The sequence below is a fragment of the Bos mutus genome, chromosome 15 (assembly GCF_027580195.1).
Source record: "Bos mutus isolate GX-2022 chromosome 15, NWIPB_WYAK_1.1, whole genome shotgun sequence".
NCBI classification, from domain to species: Eukaryota; Metazoa; Chordata; class Mammalia; order Artiodactyla; family Bovidae; genus Bos; species Bos mutus.
Window position 1 is genome coordinate 24,117,829 of NC_091631.1, and position 17,012 is coordinate 24,134,840.

General features: G+C 41.6%; 1 protein-coding gene across 2 annotated transcripts in view; it reads left to right on the top strand.

The window, feature by feature from the left end:
• Positions 1 to 17,012, top strand: part of LGR4 (leucine rich repeat containing G protein-coupled receptor 4) — a 106,884-nt gene that overhangs the window by 66,618 nt on the left and 23,254 nt on the right. Inside the window, exons 1-4 of one of the 2 annotated variants that reach the window (XM_070383642.1) lie at positions 2,625 to 2,670; positions 2,789 to 2,900; positions 11,248 to 11,319; positions 12,875 to 12,946. In XM_070383642.1, coding sequence (XP_070239743.1) covers positions 2,640 to 2,670; positions 2,789 to 2,900; positions 11,248 to 11,319; positions 12,875 to 12,946 — 287 coding nt within the window. In that variant the 5' untranslated portion in view covers positions 2,625 to 2,639. Of the gene's footprint in view, positions 1 to 2,624; positions 2,671 to 2,788; positions 2,901 to 11,247; positions 11,320 to 12,874; positions 12,947 to 17,012 lie in introns of those variants that run through there. The other variant, XM_005890665.3, reaches the window with a different exon arrangement.

Consider the following 17,012-nt stretch of genomic DNA (forward strand, 5'->3'; position numbering starts at 1 on the left):
TAAGTGAAAATGTCTTTAATATTCTACGAGCATGATTAAATTTTCCAGTAAGGAAATAGGCAAAGTCATTTCTTTCATGTATTGTCCACTCTTAGTCAACCATGATTTATTCTGTAGTAGAATTTTAATTCAGAATTTGTTCATCATTTGCCCCTGTTGGCTTTTATGTATACATCAAAGATTATGTTAGACATGCTAAAAATACTTGTATCATCGATGTACTTGGCTTTGTAAGGAAATAATCCTAAAATTAATGGGTACTCAATTTTTAAAAATCTGGATGCATAGGAAGATAAGGAGAAGGGAGGAAAAACGACCTGTATCTTACCGTAGGAAATACCTATGGTTAACATTTTGTTGTTTACACTTCTCAACTCTTCTCTTAGTATATGTATGTACTTTCTTTTCTCAGCATGATTGGTTAAGACCAATCAGAATTTACTCATGGAGGTGAGTCACATTTGAACAAACCTAAGCTCTGCCAGGAAGGCAGGGCTGGTATTTGGTAGGCAACCAACAGTGTGTGCCGTGGTTCCTCTCTCTCCTAGTCACATCTTACTCATTTTATCTAGTCTGTTTTGAGCCCCTTCTGCTATTAAAAAGTCTTCCCTGGTCTTCCTTATCCAGATTCCTCTTGCACCTTCTCTGCTCCTCCCCATTTAGCACTAGATTGAATGCCTTGTTATTTCGTGTTCCAGGTGAGTCAGTCCACACCTGTCTATTCGATTCCACAGACTCTCCTCCAAGTGCAGCACCTACGGTCACTGTTCTGCTGCACATGATCTTTGGTGACAGTGACCACATTTTAGAATCTGAAATTGAGGGAGGGGTTAAGACAAAGGATCTCTTCTTATTTTGAGTTTATTGAAGTAATAAACCTTATCAGCCTGTATAAAAACTGCATTCCATTGAAGGTTTATGTTTAATGAATTATCCTTATTTAAAAGAAATGAGAAATGTCTTGGGAAAATTCAGTACTTACTTTGCCCTACCTGTGGTACTTGGCTTATAGTAGAAGGTCAGTATTTGCTGGTTATGTTAGCAGTAAATTTTTTTCTTACTCTGTAACATGTTTCCTCATATGGGTGGATATTTTGTGTGTTTAGTGCCAGAAGATAAATGACTGGGTTGTCAGGATAAACTTTGCTCGGGAAATTGTCACTGCTGCCAGGGTTTTTATTGATTTGCCTATAAAATAAAGCCTTCTATGGGTTACTGACTATACAAGGAAGTGGCATATACAAAAGGGTCGTGGGTGCCAGGATAACTTAAGTTTCTTTGAATTGAATAAAGCTCTTTTAGTATATGGTGGAGTTCTAAAGGGGCTATAGCCTGAGTTTTAGCAAGGACAAGCTTATTTTTGATTAAGCATTGCTGCTTTTCTTTTTGTGCATTTAAACACAAATACATAATATTTTATATATATATATATGTATATGAAATAGTTTTCCCCTTCTCTGTGAAGGAAGACTACAGTAAAAACCTTGGGAATTTCCATAATGAGAGTTCTTAGTACAGGCATGTTTATAAAACATTTAATTTTTATATATACTTCCATGAAAGTTGTATGAAAGTATAAAATTCTTCCCTGGTATGAGAAGAAATAGGGTAAAACATTATTAGTGGGTTCAGGACTCTCTGCTCTACTGTATCAGATAAAGTTTGTTTAGCCTTGGTAGGAAGCATGTTCAAGGAGACCTATCAAGGATGCTAGTCAATTGCTGGCCTTCTGTATTCACTAGGAAAAGAGCCACTTTGGTCCTTTGAAAGTCATTTGTAGAAAATAACACAAAGCAACATGGTTCTGTTTCTAGAGTTTCCATTATTTTATTTTGATTACCTTATACAATGTCTAAGATTTACATTCTTTAGCAGTGCTCGTAGGAATTTAGACAAAGCACAGAGGAAACAGAGGCTCACTTTTCTCATCTGTTAAAAAAAATAAGAGCAGGCCCACTGCGACATAGTAGGGTAATGACAATGTAAACTGTTACACAAGTGTTAGTTTTTGTTAAGATGTACTGATACCAAATATCCCTAACAGGGAACACTCTGTTTCTTTTTTTTTTTTAACATTTGGCCACCCTGCTCAGCATGAGATCTTAGTTCCCCAACCAGGGATTGAGCCCGAGCTCCCACCACTGGAGTCGTAATCACTAGATTGCCAGTGTTTGGTCTTTTTTTTTTTTTTAAATAAAAGCAACTCTCTACCACCACCCCCCACACCACCACCACCCCCTTCTTGAGTTCTTAATTTTTCACAGGAGCCAGCAGAGTTCTGAGCCCATACCTTAAGATACAAATAAATAGATAATTAAGGACTTATTAGAGGTATGCATTATAAGTTTTTTTTTTTTCTTTCAAAATTGTTGCATACATTTTGGGTCTTGCTGATGTCCAATTATATTTAATAGGAGACGGTTGCTCACCTCCTGTTGGATGCTCTCCCGTGGCCTTCCTTGCCCAGTTCGGTGTTGAACTGGAAACGCCATCTCCGAGGGCAGAGTCATGGGCTGGTGGTTGCGTCTGTTGTACTTGGCACGGAGCGTGACGCCATGCAGATCCACCCACTTGAGAGAATTTAATGGCATCGCAGGAGGGGCAGCCTGGAGGTGTTTGGGTCCCATCTGCGAGAGGTCATGTGTGTGGCTTTGAATGCAGCTCTATCGGGTAGGGACACGTAGCTGTGGAAAGAAATGTAGAGGGAGGCAAGGAGCCGTGGCCTGGGGATTAGATCAGTGGGGCCCCCCTGAAGGGAAGGGTGGTGCTCACAGTTGTTTTCTCTCAGGACTTGCCGCAAGGTCAGACCATCTGGTGGCCACCTCTGCAGAGGAGCAGGAGGCACACGAGTGGCTGGGAGACTGTGGCTCTGTAACCTCCGGCCGGGACCTGTCCACCAGGTGACAGAGAAATTGCCATGGGCCAGGCTGGCTATTGTCTGCGTGCAGAGTGTGCTCAGGCCCGGGCCTTCCTGCTGCAGTTGGTCTGCCTCCCTCTTCTCACTCCTCCCCATGGCTCCTCACAACAGCTGCTGGAAGCTTCTGACCCCTTCTCCGCCCTCCCCCAGCTCAGTCCATGTGTCTAGTGAGTGTGGATAGTGCAGTCCTTACCCTACTGTTTCCCGGCTGGAATTCCAGCCAAATGGCCACAATGACATTTCTGTCCCAGACAAGAAGAAACCTAAATCCAGGCACTTCTCAGAGACATAACACCAATTGGCGTACCCTCTAGTTCACACCCGCCTCTCGTGTTTCTTTTAAACCACTTCCCAAGTGAAGAAATCCCAGTCTAATTCAGCACATCTCATGAAGGTATGAACCCTCTGGCATGGATGACCGTGGATCAGTGTCCATTTAACCAGGGCCAGTCCAGCTTTCCTACTTCTGGGAGGGTTGGCAGATAGAAAATATCATGTAGCATGTGCATTAAGAATCAAGAATATAATTGCAAACTCTAGCCTCCCCTAGAAGGAGCCCCTAACATGAATCCTTGGTCCTTATGAATAATAAATGCACCCAAAACAGACTCAGAAAGACATTATTCGCTGAGCCACTTGTATCCTGTTTCCTGGAACAGTTCCAAGTCCGATGGGAGTGCGGAAGGCTAATGGATTGCTGTTTCCCTCTCCTCCACCCTCTCTCTGTCTTTCTCCTCTCAGTCTCTGCTTCTGGGACTGTTGTAACAAGCAGAATAAATAGGAGTTGCCTTGAGGTAGACCGTGTCCCCGTTGGAAGTCCTGCTAGACTCGTTTTAATTCTGTGTGATCGTGTGTACAACCCCAGCCTGTGTTGAGATAACACTGTTGATCAGGAGACTGGTGTTCTCATATTCAAGGTCCACCCCTTTTGCTTAAGAAAATATACTACCAGAACATGTTAAGAAAGAACATTGTTACTGTAGCACTTTCAGATCAAGCCAAGTAGTTCTGTCCTTTTAGGAGACTGGAGGGGAGTTGGGGAGTAGCAATGAAACAAAAGGAGAAAACCTGCAGAAAAGTCAAGATCATGAGTCAGCTTTCCCCCATACCTAAAGTAGCAGTGTTACCTTTTTCTTGAATCTGGTCTTATACTGGGGCTTAGTTGAGGCATTAGAGCAAACACCAAGTGTCTGTTTCATTGAAGGTCTCACACAAGAGGATCCAAAGTGAATATGACCTAGTCCTGTCCATAAGGCACCTAAATACAGTTGAAGGAGATACACCAACTTAATAATAATAAAGTAAAATGCACCCAGTGAGAGCTTTGTCTAAAATAATCTGTGGAATCCAGGAAAGGGAATATCGTAATAGTTCCACACTGATGGTAACATCCAGCTTGCAGTGATGATGAATAAGGTTTTCAGCTGGCAGAGACTGGAGTGTGGGTATTTCATATGAAGGCAGTGCCATGAACAGAGGATCTGAGGTGGAAAGCAGGGTGTTGCTAAAACGTAGGATACAAGGAACATTCAGGAATAAGGTGAGAAAGGAGAGGATCATACTGAAGGTCTAGCTGATTCAGTTGTAGTGGGGAGAAGCATTTGGGGAAATGCTCAGTTGTGCTTTTTAAGATTTAGATCTCCCAGTATTACAATGAAGTGGTTTGAGGCAAGAATCTCATGGAGGTTCATGGCAGTAATCCAGGAGGAAGAAAATGAGGGTCTAGACTCGGGTGGCAAAGCAGGGAAAGTAAGAATGGATGGATTGAGACCTTCCACGGGGTTCTCTATGGGTTTTGGAGACTGATGAGCTGCAGTGGGGGGAAGGGGTGCAGACGAGGGGAGGAGGGTTGGTGATGTCTGGGACCGCCCACCATTAGTGGCAGAAAATGGTACCACTTTTCATTTCACTCTTATGTTCTCGCTATAATGAGGTTTTTTTTTTTTCCCTTTACTACTACTACTACTAAGTCGCTTCAGTCGTGTGGACTCTGTGTGACCCCATAGACGGCAGCCCACCAGGCTCCCCCGTCCCTGGGATTCTCCAGGCAAGAACACTGGAGTGGGTTGCCATTTCCTTCTCCAATGCATGAAAGTGGAAAGTGAAAGTGAAGTCGCTCAGTCATGTCCGACTCTTAGCGACCCCATGGACTGCAGCCCACCAGGCTCCTCCGCCCATGGGATTTTCCAGGCGAGAGTACTGGAGTGGGGCGCCATTAGCGCTTCATAATCATCACAATAATAGTAAAAGATACAAGTATCATCATTTATCTAATTAAAAATTTTATGGAGCCAGCCAGTAGGTCCTCATGAAGTGAGTTACAGAGAAAACTGTTGGATGTGGCACAGACCAATGCAGACCAAGAAAGGGAAGGAGCTGGCCTTTGCTGGCAGAGGGCTGTGGGTGGCAAATATTTCCTCAAGATCAGCCATCTCTTGGTCCTCAGCTTGTGGTGTGCTTCGTCGCTCGGTTGTGTCTCTTTGCAACCCTTTGGACTGTAGCCTGCTGGGCTCCTCTGTCCATGAGATTTTCCAGGCAAGATTACTGAAATGAGTTGCCATTTCCTCCTCCAGGGAATCTTCCTGACCCAGGGGTCGAATCCGCGTCTTCTGTATCTCCTGCATTGCAGGCAGATTCTTTACTGCCTGAGGAAAAGCACAGTGGAGAGTGCTTTGTATCCTAAAGAGTCAGAATGAGTTTAGGGCTTGCTGCCTGCCACTCTTAGCCACCCAGGGATCCCATCTTACCCCACTTTGCTGCTGCTCATCTCCACTGTGGGGAGGATGCCCCGTTGGTCTGTTGGAAATTCCTCCATAATTGCAGTTCTGAGCTCCTGATGCCTCAGTCCCTACTGTGAGCTCTGCTCTGCTGAGAGCTGTTGATCCTCAACCAAGGCTATTAACTCACCCAGGTCCACTGTGTTTCACCTTCTGGGAATTATTTCCCAACCTTTGGTGACACACCAGAGGCATCGAATTGCCGAAGGACACAGATAAGCCTTGGAGCCAGCTCTGTGAAAACTGGAATGCTGGCCCCTCTGCTTACCCGCTGTGTGACTTCTGCCAAGTCACCTAACCTCTCAGGGACCCAGAGAAGTAGGGCCCCTGTCCGGAGAAGATTGAAAGACAAGAATGTAAACCACCTAACTCAGTGCCTGCAATTACTGTGGGCACCTGACACAGTAGGCTTTTCCTTCCAGGGTTTGGGACTTTGTCCCTAACCCCATTCTTTATTCACTTTGGTCTCTCCTAGCGGTGAATTTTTGGACATGAAGCATCCATAGTGTCTACTATAAGAAGTACTAGGGGGAAAAAAGAAGTAGTGGCTCGTAAAATAAGCAACATGTAAAGAGACTTGGGAGGGAACAGTTGCTGAAGCTGCAGAGGCCTTATTAAGCTGCTGTGTTTATTATTCATTAACCCAGCTGCTTGGTAAACATGGGTAGATGCATTCCCAAAGGCTCCACTTGATCTGTTTACTCTTGTAAGGAACCAAGTAATCAGAGTGGTGTGAGTAGCCTGCTTTTGGAGGTTAGGCTCCTTTAGTTTTCCCAGGGTTTATAAAGTATAAAGAGGCAGATCCTTGGGAAAGGGAAGCAAATATTTTGGCTATTGTGGTTCAGCACTCTTTTCTGTTGGCAAGTAAAGGTAATCACACTTTGTGAAACCCCTCTTTTCAATACAATAGACTGAACTCCTCAAGGAAAGCCCATAGATAGGGGAACATTCAAAACCAATATTAGAGATAAAATTCTGTGACAGCCTTGGTCTGTTTACAGTGTTTGTTTTTTGGTGGACTCAGCTTTTTAAAGCTGATCTTTCAGATAATAGTCACTTGCCACCCTGGGGACAATGGAATCTGTTCTCCCTTCTATTCCTTATGATCCAATTTGATCTTATAAAGTGTGACCTTTTGAACACTGCCTTCCAGCTCTGAGGATTATCAGTTGAATGTAATTTGTGAGTCTGGGGTATAGAAAGTCCCCTGAGAGGGCTTGTCCTAAGCCTGCACTAAGGTAGGCTCTGGGATGCTATCTGTTTTCAGGGAGGAAATGCTGAGAATGCAGTTTCTGACTATTGGGTTGACACACTTGTGGGTGGCGACAGAATTGTGAAATGCAAGACCTGTTCTTAGAAGCTTTTGTATTTGGCCTGTAAGACTAACGTGCTAGAAACAATGAGTAGAAGACAGCCTGTTTAATGACCACACAAAGCATGTGTATGGTAAGAACTGAAGTTTTTGAGGGAAGTTACACAGGTGGTGACGATATACAGCCTTGAGTCCTCCTTTTCCTATTTGGAACCAGTCTGTTGTTCCATGTCCATTTCTAACAGTTGCTTCCTGACTTGCATACAGGTTTCTCAAGAGGCAGGTCAGGTGGTCTGGTATTCCCATCTCTTTCAGAATTTTCCACAGTTTATTGATCCACAGTCAAAGGCTTTGGCATAGTCAATAAAGCAGAAGTAGATGTTTTTCTGGAACTCTGTTCCTTTTTCATGATTCAGAGGATGTTGGCAATTTGATCTCTGGTTCCTCTGCCTTTTCTAAAACCAGCTTGAACATCTGGAAGTTCACGGTTCATGTACTGCTGAAGCCTGGCTTAGAGAATTTTGAATATTACTTTACTAAGATGAGTGCAATTGTGCGGTAGTTTGAGCATTCTTTGGCATTGCCTTTCTTAGGGATTGGAATGAAAACTGACCTTTTCCAGTCCTGTGGCCACTGCTGAGTTTTCCAAAATTTGCTGGCATATTCAGTGCAGCACTTTCACAGCACATCTTTCAGGATTTGAAATAGCTCAACTGGAATTCCATCACCTCCACTAGCTTTGTTCGTAGTGATGCTTTCTAAGGTCCACTTGACTTCACATTCCAGGATGTCTGGCTCTAGGTGAGTGATCACACCATCATGAGTATCTGGGTCGTGAAGCTCCCAGTTTTTTTCGTACAGTTCTTCTGTGTATTCTTGCCACCTCTTCTTAATATCTTCTGCTTCTGTTAGGTCCATACCATTTCTATCCTTTATCAAGACCATCTTTGCATGAAATGTTCCCTTGGTATCTCTAATTTTCTTGAAGACAGGAAGAAGCACAAGCTGGAATCAAGATTGCTGGGAGAAATATCAGTAACCTCAGATATGCAAATGACACCATCCTTATGGCAGAAAGTGAAGAGGAACTAAAAAGCCTCTTGATGAAAGTAAAAAAGGAGAATGAAAAAGTTGGCTTAAAGCTCAACATTCAGAAAACTAAGATCATGGCATCTGGTCCCATCACTTCATGGGAAATAGATGGGCAAACAGTGTAAACAGTGTCAGGCTTTATTTTTCTGGGCTCCAAAATCACTGCAGATGGTGATTGCAGCCATGAAATTAAAAGATGCTTACTCCTTGGAAGGAAAGTTAAGACCAACCTAGATAGCATATTCAAAAAGTAGAGACATTACTTTGCCAATAAAGGTCCATCTGGTCAAGGCTATGGTTTTTCCAGTGGTCATGTATAGATGTGAGAGTTGGACTGTGAAGAAAGCTGAGTGCTGAAGAATTGATGCTTTTGAACTGTGGTGTTGGAGAAGACTCTTGAGAGTCCCTTGGACTGCAAGGAGATCCAACCAGTCCATCCTAAAGGAGATCAGTCCTGGGTGTTCATTGGAAGGACTGATGCTAAAGCTGAAACTCCAGTACTTTGGCCACCTCATGCGAAGAGTTGACTCATTGGGAAAGACCCTGATGCTGGGAGGGATGGGGGCAGGAGGAGAAGGGGACGACAGAGGATGAGATGGCTGGATGGCATCACTGACTCAATGGACGTGAGTCTGAGTGAACTCCGGGAGTTGGTGATGGACAGGGAGGCCTGGCGTGCTGCGATTCATGGGGTCACAAAGAGTTGGACGTGACTGAGCGACTGAACTGAACTGACTGACACAGGTGGTGCTCGTGGTACAGAACCCACCTGCCAGTGCAAGAGACACAAGACGCAGGATTTGATCTCTGGGTCAGCAAGATATCCTGAAGAAGGGAATGGCTACCACTCCAGTATTCTTGCCTGGAGAATTCCGTGGATAGAAGAGCCTGAAGGGCTACAGTCCATGGGGTCACAAAGACCCCACAACTGTCCACGGACACAACTGCAAAACTCGGCACCACTCACACTGGAGTCAGGAATTTAAGAAGTAAAGGTTAGGTCATGAGGTGAAGCATTTAAAGATACAGTGGCGAAGCTGGCTAGTTCAGAACTCAGACCATTTGCTGGGGAGGGATAGTTTTATTTTTTAAACATTTATTTGGCTGCATCGGGTCTTAGCTGTGGCATGTGGGATCTTAGTTTCCCAACCAGGGATCGAACCTGTGTCCCCTGCATTGGAAGGCAGATTCTCAACCACTGGACCACCAGGGAAGTCTCCAGGAATAGTTTTAAATACAAGCCTTGAAAAATCTTAACACCATCTTCTCCAGTCCCTTCTTTTCTTTTCCGTATGGTGAAACCTGAGAGGTGAAAGGCCATGAGGCTGATGATCTGCAGTAAACTATTGTGAGCCTGGATTGAGGAATGCCCTTGACAGGCATGCAGTTTAGAGCCTGGTGCTAGGGTGCCTTGTGAGAAACTGTGCAGGATGAGACAGCTTCTTAGGGAGGATTTAGTTTAGGAGCATGAACCTTGTGTTAAAACTGTAGCGCTGCCTGGGAACCTGGCATGGTTGTCCTTGCAACTGAAGAAATAATTCTACACACTCACTCTTTGGGTTTCTGAGTCCTCTTTCACTTTCCCACTCCCCCAACACACACACATCTTCCATGCCAATTACTGTGTTAATACTAAGAAATGATCAAGTGTTATCCTTTCCAGGGCTATTTGTATTTTAACTGGGATGAAAACTTCTAAGAGAGAGTATTGCATCTAAAAAACAGTTTCCCATCTCTGTGACTTAAAGTTTACGAAGGGTAAAGGAGCCATCGTTATGTCCTAGAATCAGGGTGTCTAAGAGCAGATTGAAATGAGGGGAACCTGAAGTCTAAGAAGAGGATGTCATTTCCCTGGGGCTGAGTAGGCACTCATTTGTGATTGAATTGCTGACCAAGGCTGGGTTGGGGGTGGGGGGTGGGGGGAGTGGTGCACTGTGTTTACAGAAAGAAGAGAAAAGATAATAGAAATAGACCCTGTCAAGGAGAAAATAATATGACTTGATGACTGTGATCCCAAGATGTGAAGGGGAGAGAGCATTAAAAAAAAAAAAAATCATACATATAAAATCTCATTGCTTGGGAGAGTGCCCTGGAGGGAACCAGGAAATTGGAAAAGTCCTATGTTTAATCATCTGGGCACATAACTATCATTTTTAAGTCAATACAGCTGACCCTTGAACAGCATGAGTAAATCCACTGATAATTTATAGTCACCCCCACCCTTTATCCAAGGTTCCTCAACATCCAAGGATTCTACCAACCATGGGCTCTGTGGTACAGTAGTATGTACTATTGGAAAAGAAATGCATGGATGGGGACCCATGCAGTTCAAACCTGCTGTGTTTCAAGGGTCAACTGTGCTTAAATCTACCTGCAGTTCACCTGTTTATAAGTTACTCACATGAGTTGCTGTCCTGCTTTTCACTTTTCCCTGAAGTTTTCTATCCAACTTTTCCTCCCGTGTCTGAGTGTCTGGGAACATGGTAGAAAAAGTGGGACTCAGTCTAAATTGCGGGGCTCATTCTGAATTGTGTGTGCCTTTCTTACCCAAGGAATTCTAGCCTTTTCTTACTTCACTCTTAACTCGCAGTTAAATATGTCACTTTGAAATTTCCTTAGGAAAAAATTTATTTGCTTTTTTAAACATGCTTTTGTTTGGGAAGTTCTGCTTAGAGTAACTTTCACTTTTTGCTTCTCTTTTGCGTGGAATATGCTGCCCTTGGTTATGGAGAAGTAACAGGATGCCTCCCGAAGGCATTCATTCCTCCTTGCTCTGATCGGTATAAAGCTCCTGTCTGCTGTATACCAGGGCTCTGTATTTGTGAGGCACTTGGAAAACACTGCAAGCTGCAGAGAGTGACCATGAATAGCAAACTTAATTTGGTCTAATGTGTTTTGGCTTGCTTGACCTCACCAGAATAAAAATGTGCCTGTTTAAATTATTGTATTGGAGTTAAAAATTCTAGAGGCATTTATCTCATTGGAAGAACCTTGGGATCGCTTTAGCAAAGGTTTAAGTCCATGTTTAATGTCAGTTAGGTTTGAAAGATGTTTAATGTAGAGCTTCAGTAATGATTGGGTTATTGTGAGTTCTGAATTTTAAGAATCTGAGTTACTATTTTTCTCTTGCTACTTTTTTTTTTTCCTAGACGATTGGCTGGCAACGACCTTTCTTTTATCCACCCAAAGGCCTTGTCGGGGTTGAAAGAACTCAAAGTTCTGTAAGTAATGCAATTTTAGAGTTTCACAGCTGGCTGTGTATTTTCTTTCTGCGTAGTCAACATGCTTGGAGCTAGGTTAAGCACAGTTTCTTTAGGTTCAGGATTAAAAGATTTAAGGACAGGCCAATGGGTAGTGTGGGAGGCTAGAGTGTGATTTAGGCAAACTTGGGTCTAGATAACAAAAGTTAACGTCTAAATAATAGGTATTCTGAACTCCAGTGCATTACAGTTGAACGTTAGGCTTTATGTGTAGCTAAAGCACTGAATCAAAATCATATTTAAACGTCACTGGCAAGCTTTGTTTCAACTTCTCTCCACCCACCCGCATTGTTTCTGCTCTTATTATATTAATAGCTATAAGAATTTTGAATTTGCTGACCCTAAAGGCAAAAAAGCTTACAAGAGCTCCAAATGGTAAAAATCATTTTAGAGCTAAAGGGAACTGAGGTGACACAACTGAGCGACTGATCTGATCTGATCTGAAGATTTACATAGCCTGTGAGGCATCAGGAAGTAAATTCCTGGCAGGGAGCAGGAGCTTGGAGGTTGGCAGGTTGGAGAGCAGGTGAACCGATCACCAGCCCCACTTTGCCACTACCTCTCTGGGGAAGCGTCTGTAAGTCACTCAGCCTCTCTGGTTCAGTGAGTTAGATGGGCCTTTTCCCATTCCATTCTGTGGTGGTGATTCTAATCAGGTAGTCATTTTATTAATGTGACCAGGAAGGGCATTAGGCAAAAATAGTAAAGACTTCATTTTCACTACTGGTCTATACCTCCATTCTCCAGGTTGGCGATAATTAGATAATCAAAGTTTTATTTCTACCTCAGCCCTGTATTCACTGAGGACATGGCCACTGTTCCTAAGAGTTCAGAATCTGCTGTCCTCTGGGCAGGATTGTAGTTATCTAATGTCCATGTTTCTGGACTCTGCTTTTATTCCAGATGATTTTTCTAGAATAATGCTTTATTCCAGGCATTAGGGATTCTAGTGGATTTGCTTGCTCCGTTGCTGTTGTTTAGTCACTCAGTCCTGTCCAACTCTTTTGCCTGTGAACTGTAGCCCACCAGGTTCCTCTGTCCATGATTTCCCAAGCAAGAATACTAGAGTGGGTTGCCGTTTCCTTCTCCAGGGGATCGCCCTGACCCAAACCCACTTCTCCTGCATTACAGGTGGATTCTTTACCACTGAGCCGCCAGGAAAGTCCTTACCTCCCAGTTAACCTGTTATATGTCCCAGTTAACACTCATGGTGCCTCAGTGATGAATATTAATTAGGGTGTCTTAATTTCTGAGAAAGAGTGATAAAACAATCCCAGATGATCCAGCACGTCTGTGTTAGGAGGTGGCTTGAGAAATCAGCCTACTATATTTCTGGCTTTAATGACAAATGCCTCTTACTCTTTGGCAATTTTCTTATCTTGGATGCATTCCACCTTGACTCCTCTCCCTTTCTTGCTATTGGAAAGATTTTTATTTTAAAGAAATGGTTTTAAATTCTTCTAAGAAAAAATGGTCGCAATTGCTTCTTATTCACTAACCCAAGTTTTCCTTCCAGAACCCTCCAGAACAACCAGTTGAAAACAGTACCCAGCGAAGCCATTCGAGGACTGAGCTCTTTGCAGTCTTTGTAAGTAAACTTTTTGGTTTTCTGCATCCTTGCATCATTAGGAGACCACTCAGGCTGCTAAATATGTACAGAACTGGAATCCTAGAGAAAGAAGAGATGTACCCTCTCATTGGGGATAAAAATGGGAATGACTGGCTGCTGTTACGGAAATGTCCTTTGAAATATCCTGTCATCTCCAAGGCTGGGAGAAAGCTACAAGGTTGCATGTGGCAGGTGATTACACTCTCTTTGGAGTCAGAGTTGTGTATGTACTGAAGTCCTAGAGTCTTGTGCCATGACACTCAAGAAACAGCCACAGAGAGGTTTCTGTTTCGGGTGGTAATGATCATCAGAGCACAGTGATTGTAGATCTTTATCTGTGGACATTGAACACGTGTAAGGGACGGCAATTTAATTGCCTGTGCTGTCTTCTTGTTTTTTTTTTTTTCCCCAAGGCAAAGTTGGCTTGATGTGGAATATTAAAGATTTCAGCTCTTCAACAACAAGGTCCTGCTGTATAGCATAGGGAATTATATTCAATATGCTATAATAAACCATGCATGCTAAGTTGCTTCAGTAGTATCTAACTCTTTGCAACCCTATGGACCATAGTCCACCAGGCTCCTCTGTCCATGGAATTCTCCAGGCAAGAAAATACTGGAGTGGGTTGCCATTTCCTCCTCCAGGGGATCTTCCTGACCCAGGGACTAGATTTTAGAAAAGATTGAGAAGCACAGAACTGAACTAACCCGCATCTCTTACATTTCCTGCATTGGCTGATGGGTTCTTTATCACTAGCGCCACCTGGGAAGCCCAATGGAAAAATATATGAAATGTATATGAATATGAAATATACATATATATAACTGAATCACCTTTTTGTATACCAGAAAGTAGCACAACATTGTAAATCAGTCATACTTCAATAAAAAAAAGATTTCAGCTCTTGGTTTTAACCATGTTTAGCCACTATTTTCAAAAGCTTTTTCATGTAGCACTTAACTTTATTCTTGTTTGCATTCTTTCACATATAAATGTGTGTGTGTGTGTATATGAACCTGGAGAACGGGAGTCATTGCCTCTGTGGTTTGGGTATGCATACCCCACTTCTCCCTAGAGTGGGGGGATCAGGTGAGCAGCAGTAGTATCACTGGAACGTGCAAACCCACAGAAGAGTCTAAAGAAACAACCATCTTTATGTTAAATAGACAAATATTTATTCATAACTAGAATGCATGTTGTGGACTAGCGTCCAGTCTCCCCATCCCCGACTTAAAAGATCTGGTTTCTCTGTCTTCAGGGACTAGATTTTTAGAAGAGATAGGAGCACTGAACTGAAGCATGTGGTTATTGTAATCTTTTCCCAAGATTAAGAGAAGCCCTTCATGTATTTATCTGTCAGAATATTTATATTGCTCTCAAAAGGAGTTCAGATAAGTTCAGATTAATTAGAATTCTGGAACAGGCCTGTCTGGTTTTGAATCCGCACTCTTGCCACCTGTTAGCTGTGTGATGTTGGACAGGTTATTTAAAATTCTCTGTGAGTCGTTTGCTTATTACCTACCATGTACGTTCATGCGTGAAAAGCACTTCAACAATATATGACCTGTAGTAAGTTGCTCAATAAACATTTGTAGAATCTATTAATAGTAATAATGGTGATGACTATTTCATCTGTTCTTTCGATTGCTAGATTACCAAACTTGCCTACCTAGGTGAAGGAATGGTCTGAAAGTAATGAAAAAGTATTCTTTATAACAAGCAATTTCATTGTTTCTTATTCTACTACAGTAATGAACACAAATTTGCATTGCTTCAGTTCGTGTCCTAATACTAAATACAGTGGGACTAAGGCCTAGTTTCTTGAAGTGTGGCACTTGGACCACCCACAGCAAAATCACTAGGGGGATATAGCTAGAATACAGATTCTTAGGCCGTATCCCAAGAGTCACGATATTGTCTCTTTAAAGGTAGGGTCCAAGAAGCTGTATTTTAAAAAATTTACTCCGATCATCCTTGTGTATACACAAGTTCTGAGAATCACTAAATGAAAAACTGAAGTAGAGACCATACTTAAGTGTTCTGGGCTATATAATTAGGTTGTCACCACATCACATATCTGTATACTAATCTATCCCATAGGTTTTTAAATTGCCCTTTGAGATAACTGTGAATGTAAGCATTAGTAGAAATGCAAGTGAGCTAGGGAAGACTTAGGTGAAAATGATTGACTGGCTCATCCCCTCCACTGGCTAATATAAAATAATTTTTAACTGAACCAAAAGCATATCACTGGAAATTGTAAATTATAGATTACCTTTGACTTTAGATATTTTTATAGTTAATGGGCAGTGAATGTGGAAATGAAAATATATACTAATAAAGCATAGCATATGCTATAAAGGCCAAACTTTAAAATATATCTAATATCATAAAAGGTATCTGGGGTACTGACCATTTAAGTTCTGGTTTCAATATAAATTTATTTAAGGTAGAAATTTGTTAAGTAGCTCATTTCACCCAAATGCCAAGTTATGGAATATAAGAATTTGTCATAACTAATTGAATAGGATTCTGAATAGATTCTTTTGGTGAATAGATTGGAGTGAGTTCCTTTAAAGAATGTGGTTTCACTGCCTCCACACCATTTCTAACCTCAGACAGAAGTACACAAAGAGACCCATCTCACCTCCCTTGGATCTGAATTCATTAGACATTTTAAATAGTTCTCATTTTCTTTTGCTTCTTCAGAATTTGTTTTCCTTCAGAACCTTCATACAGAATTGTTCTTATTTCCCAAGACTTAATGATCAAAATATTCAATCCTTTTGTCTAGCTGGAAGGCTGAAAAAGAAAAGGCTAAAATCTTTGAACGTTAGAAAAATTACCAAGAAAATACACAAATAGATTTTTTTTTCTGATTTGTCATCCTTAAGTGCATTAAAATACACATGGCATTTTTGGTAATTTAGATGATTTAAAGGATTTTTTCACAGAAATAGTAGGTTTTTCCTCTAAAGTAATGTTTTAAACCAAGGATACTGTGCTCATCACGGCCAAGTGCATTGCGTAGTTTAAATTATGTCCAAAATTGGGATGGATGGTTGGGGTAAGGAGAGGAGCTAAACTATTTTTTTTAATAAAGGCATTGGGGCTTTTTTTTTTTTTTTTTTTAATGTATATCAGAAATACAAGGAGCTATATGTCAGGGCTGTTTTATTTAAGAAGGAAACGTTCATGGGTTTGTTAGCATAGTGGGTGTAGTGGTCAAGTTAGATACAATTGAAATTCTGTCCTGGTGTAAAACAGTCTTATCAGCACTTGAGTCAGTTTGAAAATCTGATCTTCAGACCTGAATTACATGAAAGGTTTCCTTATGGTTTTGAAATAGTGCTTAGAAGGAGCAAAGTTCATTAGGGCTTGAAATTGACCAGAAGTGGCTTGATTCAAGTGGGTGATGATGGCCGTAAAAGCTGAAAGTGAATTGTAGATATTAATGAAAAGCTCACCTAACAGCCCTCCATGAAGCTATGAAAATGGCTAAAGCATTGCCTGAGTCAGATATTAAAATGACAAGTCAGAATTTGTTCCACTAGAATTTAAAACAATTTTTTCTTTACAGTCATTCTCACTTATATTGACTATTAGAGGATTTCAGTGACTAAATTTCCTAGGTTTTCTACCATAACAAAATTTCTTAAATATTTTAAACTGGTAACAGAATATAATACTTTAATGTTTATATTATTGGTAAATGAGGAGTAGAGAGAAAAGGGGGGAGCTTTTGATTATACTGAACAAGTGTTGATGGTAGCATAGACATTCATCAGAAAATACACATAGAATTGTTACTGTCATTTCATTTAAGGCAAGAGAAAAAACCTATGTTGAGTCTCAGTTAAACATAAAACAGGCTTTTGAGAATAGGGAATAGAAGCACATTTTAAAGACAAAAATAGTAAGGGAATTCAGTCAATACATTGTTAACTGTTTAACAGTTGAAGTGCACTTAAATAAAGTAATAGTTATCTCTTGCCAAATGGAGCTGAAATGGTAAAATAACTTACGCCACATAATCTCTTCACTT